General features: G+C 45.1%; 1 protein-coding gene across 1 annotated transcript; it reads right to left on the bottom strand.

Moving 5' to 3' along the window:
• Positions 1 to 2,296: 2,296 nt before the first annotated feature.
• AADACL3 (arylacetamide deacetylase like 3) lies at positions 2,297 to 12,113 on the bottom strand. Its single transcript, XM_054466698.1, has 4 exons — positions 11,946 to 12,113; positions 8,636 to 8,852; positions 7,382 to 7,445; positions 2,297 to 3,071 (listed from the first exon to the last, which is right to left on the bottom strand). The coding sequence occupies exons 1-4, from the start codon at positions 12,111 to 12,113 to the stop codon at positions 2,297 to 2,299; spliced, it is 1,224 nt and encodes a 407-aa protein (XP_054322673.1).
• Positions 12,114 to 12,400: the final 287 nt, after the last annotated feature.

Genomic DNA, 12,400 nt, shown 5'->3' on the forward strand with positions numbered 1-12,400 from the left:
GAGATTTCAACAATATTGAAATTCGGCTAATTAATAACCCTACAAGGAACTCTAAATGTTCAGGTGAAAGGAAGAGTCACACATTTCTCACTTGAAATCAAAAGGTAGAAATGATTAAACTTAGTGAGGAAGGCATGTCAAAAGCTGACACAGGCCAAAAGCTCTATCACTTACACAGTTACCCAATTTGTGAATGCAAAGGAAATGTTCTTGAAGGAAATTAAAAGTGCTACTCCAGAGAAACATGATAGATAAGAAAGAAAAACAGTCTTATTGCTGACATGCAGAAAAATGTAATGATCTGAATAGGAGATCAAACCAGCCACAGCATTCCTGTAAACCAAAGCCTAATCCAGAGGAAGAGCCTAACTCTTTCATTCCATGAAGGCTGAGGGGGAAGTGAGGAAGCTAGCCAGGGTTTGGTGCAAGAGGTTGAAGAAAAGAAGTTGTCTCCATAACATAATCATAAAAGTGCAAGGTGAAGCAGAGCTGATGGGGAAGCTGCAGCAAGGTATCCAGGAGACTCAGCTAAGATGATTGATGAAGGTGATTACATGAAACAAAAGATTTTCATTGTAGATGAAACAGCCTGCTATGGGAAGAAGAGGCCATCTAGGGCTTTCATAGCTAGAGAGAAGAAGTCAATGTCTGCCTTCAAAGCTTCAAAGAACAGGCTGACTCTCTTGTTAGAAGCTAATGCAGCTGGTGACTTTAAGTTGAAGCCAATGCTCATTTCCATTCCAAGAGTCCTAGGGCCCTGAAAAATTATGCTAAATCTAGCCTCCCTGTGCTCTATAAATGGAACAAAGAAGCCTGGCTGCCAGCACATCTATTTACAGCATGGTTTACTAGATATTTTAAGCCCACTGTTGAGACCTGCTGCTCAGAATAAAAGATTTCTTTGAAAATATTACTGCTTATTTACAAGACACTTGATAACCCAAGAACTCTGATGCAGATGTACAAGGTTAATGTTGTGTTCATGCCTTCTGACACAACATCCCTTCTGCAGCCTGTGGATCAAGGAGTATTTTGACTTTCCAGTCCAATTATTTAAGAAATACAATTTGTAAGGCTATAGTTGTCATAGACAGTGGGTCCTCTTGTGGACCTCAGCAAAGTAAACTGGAAACCTTCTAAAAAGAATTCACCATTCCAGATGCCATGAGGAACATTCATGATTTATGGGAAGTGGTCAAAATATCATCATTAACAGTTTGGAAGAAGTTGATTCCAACCCTCATGGATGACTTTGAGGGGTTCATGACTTCAGTGGAAGATGTAACTGCAGATGTGGTGGAAATAACAAGAGAACTAGAATTAGGAGTGGAGCCTGAAAATATGACTGAATTCCTTCAATCTCATGAATAAACTTGGCCAGATGAGGATTTGCTTCCTATGGATAAGCAAAAATCGTGGTTTCTTGAGATGGAATCTACTCTGGGTGAAAATGCTATGAACACTGTTGAAATTACAACAAAAGATTTAGAATACTACATAAACTTAGTTGATAAAGTAGCATAGGGTTTGAGAGGACCGACGTCAGTTTTGAAAGAAATTCTGCTGTGGGTAAAATGCTATAGAACAGCATCACCTGCTACAGAGAAATCTTTCGTGAAAGGAAGAGTCCATTGATGTGGCAAATCCACTGTTGTCTTATTTTATTTTAAGAAATTGCCACAGCCGCCCCCACCATTCTATCTTAAAGTTTCCAGCCCAGGCAGTGAAGACTCTGATCCCAGAGGCTGAGAAACAACAGGAAAAGTCACTACTGTTCACAGAAGAGAAGGTGGGTGAAGCCAGTTTCTCCACCACCACCACCACCTCACAGCAGCCTAGAACATCAGAGCTCCTGCCTCTGAGCCACATTGGGAAAGCCTTGTGAGGCTGTACGGATGCCCTTGTGCTATTCCAAAGTCCAGTCAAATGGACACAAGTCACACACAGTCTGGATCAATCTGAGAGCCTGAACTGCCCCTTAGGGAGGCTGAGAACAGCTCTTACCTGCTGATTCACTCCCACAAATGGCCACTGAAGATTGTCAGCCCAGGGTTTCCCAACAGAAAATAGAGACAGACAGCCCCACTCCCACCTCCAAACCTGTCTTTTCTACCATGTCCTCTGGACATCAGGAGCATGCATTGTCTGGTTCTAGAACCTGGACCAGAAAGGTGACAGCAACCTCTACCCCCTCCCTGGCCCCACTATGCACCACCTAAATCAGCAACAGAGAGCCCTAGGGGAGGCTGGATGCCAGTGGAATCCACACCACAGTACCAGCAGAGAAGAAAGACAGTCACAGTCCCTTTATAAAATGAACTAATGCACTCAGAATTCTCGTGGAGCAGGGAAAGTGCAGGAAGCTCATGTCAATGGTGCTGAGCACTCCGTGGAAACCATCCTCCATATGGTGCCAGGTCACGGGCACTCCCAGGTCTTCCAGCCTCTTCTTGTACAACAGTGAATTGTCCCGGAGAGCATCATACTCACAGCTCACGATGCAGGTTTCTGGGAGCTGAGACACTACATCATCTTCTGCAATCAGGGGCGAGCACATCACATCCAGGACAACACTTACTTCCAAGTAAGCAGCTTCATTCATGGGCTCATGGGGCTTCAGTCGGTAACCCCTCTTCTTAAACCTCTCAGGGATGTTTTCTGGGCCCAACCACTTTCTGTACTTTTCCCAGACTTCGGCAGGCAAATGGGCACCTTTCATGATGACCTCTTGCCAGGAGAAGCTGAAATCCAGGTTTTGAAAAATACAGTAGCAGAGGAAACTCCAGATGAGCAGTGGGACGTTTTTCCTCTGTTGAAATGAAGGGGTTTGTAAATCCAGGGCTTGGAGAATGGCATAGATCAGGATCTGAGCCCGGATCCGGGGCAGGTCTGGCCTGTCCACAAGTTTTTGACAAACCACTGCGGCTATTGCCCCTCCGATACTGTCACCGCAGACCACAACCCGGGCTGGATCCACTCCATATGCATCCAGGGACTTCAGGAAGTGGATGGTGGCCACCAAGCAGTCTCTTACTGGCACTGGAAACTTATGCTTAGGTAACTTGCGGTAACTAAAAAGGAATCAAGAAGGAATCAAGAAACACAGTTGATAATGCCCCAGCAGATCCAAAAATATCAGCATCTAGCCTCTTTTAGCCCAAATTAGTCCATTCACTTCCCTTTGTGGAACTTGAGCAGGTAAAGTTAGGTGTGAGGCTTAAATGAGACAAGACACATAAAGCCCACATACCTAGGCAGGTGCCATTCCTACCGTCTCAATGCCCTAATGGGGGACCTGTGTCACGAGACATCCACCAATTGGCCAGCAATGTAAATATCACCCACACTAGCCCCATCTTCCTGAACCTGTCTCATGTTGCTTCGCTGATTCACCTGCTCCTGCTTCCTGTTTTATGATTCTTGTATGAGCAACTTCAAGGCCTGCTTGAGTTTTTAATTAATCATTCCATACCTACAGATTTTGTTAGGGGGGATCTTATAGACTTAAATACAGCAGGTTGGCCAGGCTGGTGGCTCATGCCTTTAATTTCAGCACTTTGGGGGCTGAGGTGGGCCGATCCCTTGAGTCCAAGAGTTCAAGCCCAGCCTGGGCAACATGGTGAGACCCCATCTCTACAAAGAATATAAAAAATTAGCTGGGCATGGTGGTGGATGCCTGTAGTCCCAGCTACTCAGGAGGGTGAGGCAGGTGGATCACTTGGGCCTGGGAGGTTGAGGCTGCAGTGAGCTGTGATCATGCCACTGCACTCCAGCCTGGGCGACAGAGTGAGATCCTGTCTCAAAGAAGAAAAAAAAAGCAGGCTCTCGAATAATGTCATTTCATTCAACATTGTTTCATTATATTGATGAAAGAAAGAAAAACAATTCCAGCCTGGGCTACTACTGTTTGTGTGGAGTTTGCACATTCTCCTCATGTCTGTGTGGGTTTTCTCCCAGTCCTCCAGTTTCCTCCCACATCCCAAAGATGTGTATGTTACATTCATGAGCATGTCTAAATTGTCCCAGTCCAGGTGAATGTGGGTGTAGGTGTGAGTGTGCTCTGCGATAGGTGGGTGTTCTGTCCAGGATTGGTTCCTGCCTTGTTCCCTGAGCTGCAGGGATAGGATCCAGCCACCCACGACCCTGAACTGGAATAAGTGAGTTGAAAAAGGAATAGATGAAGGAATATAAATTATTGCAAAATAAAAATGCATAAAGCCAGCCAGGTGCAGTGGCTCATGCCTGTAATCCCAGCACTTTGGGAGGCCAAGGCAGGCAGATCACCTGAAGTCAGGAGTTCAAGACCAGCCTGACCAACATGGAGAAACCCCATCTCTACTAAAAATACAAAATTAACCAGGCATGGTGGTGCATGCCTATAATCCCAGCTACTCAGGAAGCCTGAGGCAGAAGAACCCCTTGAACCCGGGAGGCAGAAGTTGTGGTGAGCCGAGATCGCACTCTTGCACTCCAACCTGGGCAACAAGAGTGAAATTCTGTCTCAAAAAAGAAAAAAATTATAAAGTCAGCCAAGCAAAGTGGCTCACGCCTGTAATCCCAGCACTTTGGGAGGCCAAGGCAGATGGATCGCCTGAGCTCAGGAGTTCAAAACCAGCCTGGGCAACATGGTGAAACCCTGCCTCTACCAAAAATACAAAAAATTAGCCAGGCTTGGTGGTGTGTGTCTGTGGTCCCAACTACTCAGGAGACTGAGGCACAAGAATCACTTGAGCCCAGGAGGCGGAGGTTGCAGTGAGCCGAGATCACAACACTGTATTCCACTGTACTCCAGCCTAGGTGACAGGGTGAGATCCCATCTCAAAAACAAAAAAATGCATAAAGTTTACAATAATCATACATCTACACAAAAATAAATGATGCGGTACAGAATCTCTCAGTGAGGCTGCCACATTTGTAAGTAGTTTTGAACTGGGAGACAGTCAGAGGTACTCCTGACAATTTTTACCTTGTAAACATTTATTCCTAGATTTAAACCACCACCAGAATGACCACCATCACTCACTGATTCACCAAAAATTGGGTAAATAATTATCTTTTTGTTTTTATCTTTGAAAAATATATGTATAGCTCACATTTATTTCAATTTTTAATATTAGCAGGTTTTTTCTTTATTTAGAAGCTTAGGGCAGGCATAGTGGCTCACACTTGTAACCTCAGCACTTTGAGAAGCTGAGGAAGAAGGATTGCCTGAGCTCAGAAGTTTGAGACCAGCCTGGGCAACATGGCAAGACCTCGTCTCTATTAAAGAAAATTATAAAATATAAAAGTAGTAAAATAAATTTTTAAAAAATTTTTTAATAAATTAGCTGGTGTTTTTGTGACCAGAATTATACCATCAGAGCTTAATTCTGTGTATATCAATTAGCCTAGGTTTTGTAATAGGTAAAATTGGTTTCACTCCAAGTCACAGTTCCAAGAACCTGTCGACATTGTTGAGGACTGACTGCACCACCAGAGGCCAGAGATAGACAGCACTCTTCCAAACAAGCTATGCACACTCAACACCATTGCTGCCCTGCCTACCTGGTATTGCTAAGAGATTCCAGAAATCCAGGTTTTGTGAGAAAGTTCACTATTTTTAAATGCTGGCCACAAATTAAAAAAAAAAAAAAAAAAAAAAAAAAGACAAAGAAACACTCTATGGGAGCAACAAATAAAACTTCCATCAGCCATTTCCATTCCATACCACCATTTCAGGCCACCCGGGAATAGGACATCCTGGAAAACAATGCCCTTAACTCCAAAATCCTGTCTACCTTGGATTTAGAAAATAACTTTCTGGCGGAGACTTGCTAGCATGTTCTACTGATGATCTCTTGGTTTAGCACAATCAGAATGATAAGGTGTCCAGCAACATCCCATGGTAGAAACCCTTCTGGAACTGAGAATTGTAAAGTCAGGGGTTTATCCAGGTCTCTCTCTCTCATCTCTTCTCTTCATTTTCTTTTCCTTTTTTTTTTTTTTTTTTTTGAGATGGAGTCTCATTCTGTCACCCAGGCTGGAGTGCAGTGGCGCCATCTCAGCTCACTGTAACCTCTGCCTTCTGGGTTCAAGTGATTCTCCTGCCTCAGCCTCCTGAGTAGCTGGGGTTACAGGCACACGCCACCACACCTGGCTAATTTTTGTATTTTTAGTAGAGACAAGGTTTCACCATGTTGGCCAGGCTGGTCTTGAACTCCTGGCCTCAAGTGATCCACCCGCCTTGGCCTTGTGCTGGGATTACAGGTGTGAGCCACTGCGCCCGGCTTCATCTCTTCATTTTCCACTCACCTCAGGTAGCTGTGCCACAAGAAAGCTGGCAGATGTGCCCCCACTGAGACACAGAGAACTGATATTTCTTTAGAGTGTGTACCTTTAAATGAAACTACAGGAAAACTTAACCAGGAGGAACCACGTGTGTGATGCTGCATCAGGCAGCAGGACAGGGGACCCAATGCCTACCGCGCCCTCTTTGAGGCTCCAGGCTGGGCGGTGACTGTCAGAGATCTGTTAGGAGAGACAATGGGTTTGCTTTTGTTTTTGTTTCTCTCACTTTCTTCAGTGGGTCTCAGCCAGGGGGACCTCCCTTTTGGGAGCACTTGGAAGTGAATGTGGTAGCATTTTGGGTTGTTTGAGTGATGGTGCGGGGCACCACAGGCATTTAGCAGAGGGAGATGCAGGGTTGTTTTACTCAAAGAAGAGCTATGTTGTCCAAGTGTTACTGCAGTGAAACTCTGCACCTGAACTGCTTAAAAAAGACCACCTCCTACCCAGCTTCCAAATGCACAAAACGCCTCTGTTTAAACAAACCCAAGGCCCACAGGCACAGAGGAAGGGATTCCCCATTCTCTGTCTCTCCATCTCTCTTCACCTCCCCTTATTTTTCTCTCACTCTCTTTTTCTTGTTTTGTTTTGTTTGTTTTAAGACAGGGTCTTGTTCTGTCACCCAGGCTGAGTGTTCTGAGTGTTCTGTCACCCAGGCACAACCACGGCTCACTGCAACCTCCCAGGCTCAGGTGCTTCTTCCACCTCGGCCTCCCAAGTAGCTGGGACTACAGGCATATGCCACCGCACCTGGCTAATTTTTGTATTTTTTGTAAAAATGGGATCTCACTATGTTGCCCAGGCTGGTCTGAACTCCTGGGCTCAAGCATTCCGCCCACCGTGGCCTCCCAAAATGTTGGGATTACAGGCGTGAGCCACCACACCCAGCCGCCTTCTCTTTCTCTCTTTACTGGCTTCTCCCAGCCCATCCTCACCTCTGGGCTTCCTCCAGCTCCCATCTGCTCCCACCCCCGACCCCCATTTCTACTTTCCACCCTGTCTCTCCACATCAGAGCCTTGCTCCTTGCTGGCTCCCTGGGATCTCCCCTTTACTCACCCAACTGCCAGAACCACGGAGTCACTCTCCTTGCACAAACGAGAGCATATGCCATGGTGGGTTTCTAGAAAATAAATGGTTTTTGACATTCGCTAGGAAGGCTTCCTTTGCCAGCCATTGTTGCTGTCTTCTTCCTACAGACACAGCCCTTGGGCTGATGCTGACTAGGTTTTCCTCTACTCCAGCAAACTTCGATCAATCTTCTCACTGATTCTCCTTTGTGGTACTGCCTGAACAAATTTCTCTAAGATGCCCACCCTCCGATCCATCCTACAAGCCATTAAAAATATCTGTGAAGCTGTTTGACTGTAGAATGCAGAGGTTTAAGGTGTGAGCTCTGGATTCAGACTGGAGTTCAAATCTCAACTTTGCCTCTTTCCAGCTTGAGCTAACATAGTGCCTAGCAAGTCTCTCAACCTCCTGAGGCTTCATTTCCTCATCTGTGAACTGGGGTAATGAAAATATCTAACTCGTAGAGTGTTGGAGTTGGAATGAGATCATCCACATATAGGGTTCTCACAGTGCCTGCCTGTAATTAGTAATATTAATAAATATTGCTTAATAAATATTGGCTATTACTATCATTCTCATACAGACCAAACCACACCACCATTGCATTAAATCCCTTATTCTCAAAGGCTCACACACTGGGACCCTGGCATTCCACAGATTAGAAAGCACTACTGAAAGCAAATAAAGGTGTTTCCTCTCCCCTAATTCCCTGGGGGTAATAATTAAGACAGTAAAATTGTCTCAATAGTGACTTTTTCCTCTCATTGATTTTTCTCAAATCTTCCTGTTTGTCTGTACCAGAATTTGTCTTAGCAAAACCTGATGTGAAACAAAATGCTGTGTTTTAATTCTTTTCATTTAAAATATCCTTATTTCCAACTAAATAGAGGTGGTGATTATAAGTAAAATAGTGATATATACATGTATACATTTATATGTACATACATATGTACACATATAAATGCAAGTAAGCGTATATTTCAGGATCTTTACCTTACAGTATCCTTCCTTATATTACAGTATTGTTAATTTAACTAAGGATTACATTTATGTAAATAAGGAGATACATAAGAGGGCAATATATGCCATATTTTTGCCCCCTCAATGATCTGCAAACCATGAACTGCCCTGGTGTTCTCTGGTAATAACAGCAGACTTTAAGTCCCAGGAAGATGCCCATTCTTCCAAGTTATGTTAAGGGGTGCCACCACCCTTTAGGAGGTCTGAGAAAAGCGTTCTTACTCAAGCTCCCCATGGCGCCCCCACCACCGTGGTAGTACACGATGCCAGGCTTCAGGGTGCAAGTGGATGCCTTGGGCTGGTACAGCTTCACAGGGATTGTCCCAAAGAGGAAATCCACGACCACAACATCGGGATCGTACTTTAGCGGAAGCAGATCTTGCATGAAACAGACAAATTGGGGCATAGAACAGATTCTGAGCTTCTCAAACATCATCCCCTGTTGGAGAGAGAAGAAGAAATGGGTCGAGATGGGTTTCTTCCTAGGCCATCTGGAGTCTGGCCTTCACAACCTGCCCTCCACAGGTGGCAAAAGGAGTTTTTGGAAACTGCAATCAGATTGGATCACAGCCCTACTCAAGCCCTCAGTTCCCTCAGGACACCTGCAGGAAAATGCACTCCCATGCAGGCTCAGGTGGCCATAGCACCAGCCAGCCCCTCTCCACCCACTCTCCTGACACCTTCCACTGCAGCCACTACAAGCCAGGCTTCTGGGCACCCTTGATGGTCCCTCTACTTGCAACACCCACCTCCACCATGAGACCCTGTTCCACCTCAGCCTGGGCACAACATCTGTTTCCAGGGAGGCCGTCCTGTGCCGTCCCAGCCAATCTGGCCACCCCAAGCCTGTGTAGCTAACTGTAGTAAGGGTACATTGTTTAAAAACAGAAAGGAGGAGTTCATATCTTTTGAAAATGCCTACTGAAAATTTTTAGGATAAAATAATATGATGTCCATTGGCTTCTTAAATAAATGAAAATGAGGGAAAAGTTAGAGACATTTAGGGACACAGGGAAGGGAGACAGGCCAGGAGTCAGTGATGGTGACACTGGAGAGTGGGCACCCTGTTCCCCTTTGGTATATGTCAAAGTTTGCATAAAGAGTTGAAAATACAGCCAGGCACAGTGGCTGATACCTGTAATCCCAGCACTTTGGGAGGCCAAGGCTGGTGGGTCACTTGAGGTCAGGAGTTCAAGGCCAGCCTGGCCAACATGGTGAAACCCAGTCTCTACTAAAAATACAAAAATTAGCCGGGTGTGGTGGTGGGCTCCTGTACTCCCAGCTACTCGAGAGGCTGAGGCAGAAGAATCTCTTGAACCCTAGAGGCAGAGGTTGCAGTAAGCCGAGATCATGCCATTGCACTCCAGCCTGGGCAACAAGAGTAAAACTCCAGCTCAAAAAAAAGAGTTAAAAATATGTAAATAAAGAGGGCTCTCCCTCTGGGTATCCTTTCCAGTTTCCTAATCCTTGTCTGTGCCACAGCCATTTTGGCCATGGGTGAAAAGCTGCAGGCCTCATTTGAGAACTTTTTTTTTTTTTTTTTTGGAGAGACAGAGGCCTCACTATGTCACCCAGGCTGGTCTCAAACTCCTGGACTCAAACAATCCTCCCACCTCAGCCTCCCAAAGTGCTGGGATTACAGGTGTAAGCCACTACACCCAACCCAGAACATTTTTAAATACATAAAATAAATACATGGGATTATAAAGAAAAGTAGTTTTATTTAAATATACTTATCAAAATATTAAAATGTGTGTCATAATAATATAGGTGCTTCCTTACTAGCACATAGAGTAATAAGATCGAACTGCTGCCTGATACTACCCTAGTTTCAAAGAAATGAGGAGAATACATGAGTTTTCACAATATCTAACAGGCTATGCAAATATGTCTGATTCCTCTTGGTGACAAAGTCGAGGTCTGGCTTTCAGGACTGTGGTTTGTTGCCTTCATTCCTCATGAAAAGAATTTCAATTGGAAGTTAGTTGTGAAAATGGGGTAATTTTGACCCCATCCAAATCCATGACCCCCTTGTGTTCTGTGACCCAAATCCATGACCCCCTTGTGTTCTGTGACCCCAGGGGCTCAAGGAGCCCCAGGAGAGAAGCCCTGCTCGGCTACCCTGATGGGTTTTGCTGTCCTCCTTGTGTTCTCCACTTTGGGAAGCTGTTTATCTGTAGTTTGTTCACTTGTGGGTTAGCTTCTTTATAGACCATTTCCCCGCTGCCCACTGCCTGGACCCTACAAGCTCCCTAAAGGCAGACCTGGGGGAACTTTACCTCTCTCACCTGTCATTGGCCCTAGAGCCCAGAACTGGTGCAGGACACACAGCAGTTGCATAACACATCTTCGCATAAAAAATAAAAGAATCAACAAAGAGTAACAATGGCTACTATTTACAGAGGGCTCCCTCGGTGTCAGGCATTATAATAAGCCTTCTGGAGAGGGTTACTCATGGAGTCTCCACAGAATGCTGTGAAGTAGGAGCAATTTTCCCTACTTTGCAAAAGAGGAAATCGAGTCACTGTATTTGGGAGCCTGGACTACAGAATCTGACAGTCAAGGGCAGGAAAACCTAGGACCCAATCACTGCATCTTATAAAAGCTGACTGGAGATCAGAAGCCTAGAGTTCCCGGGATCTTCTCTTTTAGGTAATAGCTACATTCTTTTGAATAGTATAGAAGTTATTTTGAATAGCATAGAAGAAACACCTAGGGTGTCTCTTGAGAAGAGGCACTGGCAATTGCTTTTCATTATGTCAGAAACTTACAAAAAATATTTTGTATATTCAGTTTCTGTGAAGGTACAAGAAAAAGTACAAGAAATCCATATTGGCAACACCTACACAGTTCCATTTACAGGTATTTTAACAAATTACACCAGAAGCAGAACCAAACTATATTCCCTAGGCAGCTTTCTAGCTCTCAAAAGCAACAACATATTTTTAAAGTCACATTCTGTACTTTCGCTCACCGGCACTAATTTACTCATCTGCTACCCGTTTACTTTGTGGCTTGCTGGCTCTAGCTAGCAGGTAGATAAAAATGGGGGCCCAGAGACTCAGGAAAATTCATTCGTATCTTCACAACTTCTGAGAGTGGTGAGTGCTGTGAATAATATGGACACATTTCTGGACACATGAACTGTACACTTAAAAATGGGAAAGATGGTGAATTTTATATGCGTATTTTACCTCAATTTTTAAAATAAAACAAACCAACAACAAAAAAAGACAGTCAGCTGGGAGACACTCAGGTGAATAGAACCAGACTGGTTTTTTTCCTTCTGTTAACTGAGAAAGCAGATCATTCTTAGAATTTTGTGGATATTAGCCAGGGCCAGCTTCAGAAACACCCAAAGAGGCTGAGAACCACCTAATAGGGATTAAGCACGTTTCAGAAGGTCCGATCAGCTGTCACTGCGGGCCCCATGATACCGGTGTTCATTCAGCTAGAAGCTTCCGGTGTGTGATTTTTCCTGCCACCTTCCTTAATGGTCAGCTGGAGGGGATACATACAGCACAAAACTCACCCATGTCAACAGCAGCTGGAAGATGCAATGGAGGACTCTCAGTTTCACAGGGTGGCCAACCGCTGCAGGGATGTGCACAATGAAAAAATGGCTGCAAATGACCCACAGAGTGACCCCTAGTGAGAACACGCAGGCTGCTGCCAGGAAGATCAGGGCCAGGACCCACATGCTGCTTCCAGCTCAGAGCGGGCTGAGAGGAAGCTGTGCGCAGCGTAAACCATTTAGGACACGGTTCAGAGCCAGCAGACCTCCTCCACTTATAAGTCACACCTGTCCTCCCCCACCTCCCTGGGTCCCACAAACACTGGCCCAGCCCAGGTGAGTCACAGGCTCAAGTGAGGATGTGGTTCTAGGACAGGGCCCATGCAGAGAAGAAAGTGGCCCATCCAGCCGGATGCAGCCAGAAAAGAAAGTTCTAGAGTCCCAGCTTACAATATGGCACTGCTAACTAGAAA

The sequence above is a fragment of the Pongo pygmaeus genome, chromosome 1 (genome assembly GCF_028885625.2).
Source record: "Pongo pygmaeus isolate AG05252 chromosome 1, NHGRI_mPonPyg2-v2.0_pri, whole genome shotgun sequence".
Classification (NCBI taxonomy): domain Eukaryota; kingdom Metazoa; phylum Chordata; class Mammalia; order Primates; family Hominidae; genus Pongo; species Pongo pygmaeus.

Coding starts and splice junctions, on each gene's coding strand:
- AADACL3 (XM_054466698.1), bottom strand. CDS start 12,113: ATGTGGGTCCTGGCCCTGATCTTCCTGGCAGCAGCCTGCGTGTTCTCA. Junction 8,853..11,945: donor TCCAGCTGCTGTTGACATGG/GTGAGTTTTGTG, acceptor TCTCTCCAACAG/GGGATGATGTTTGAGAAGCT. Junction 3,072..7,381: donor TCCGTGGTTCTGGCAGTTGG/GTGAGTAAAGGG, acceptor ATTCCTTTTTAG/TTACCGCAAGTTACCTAAGC.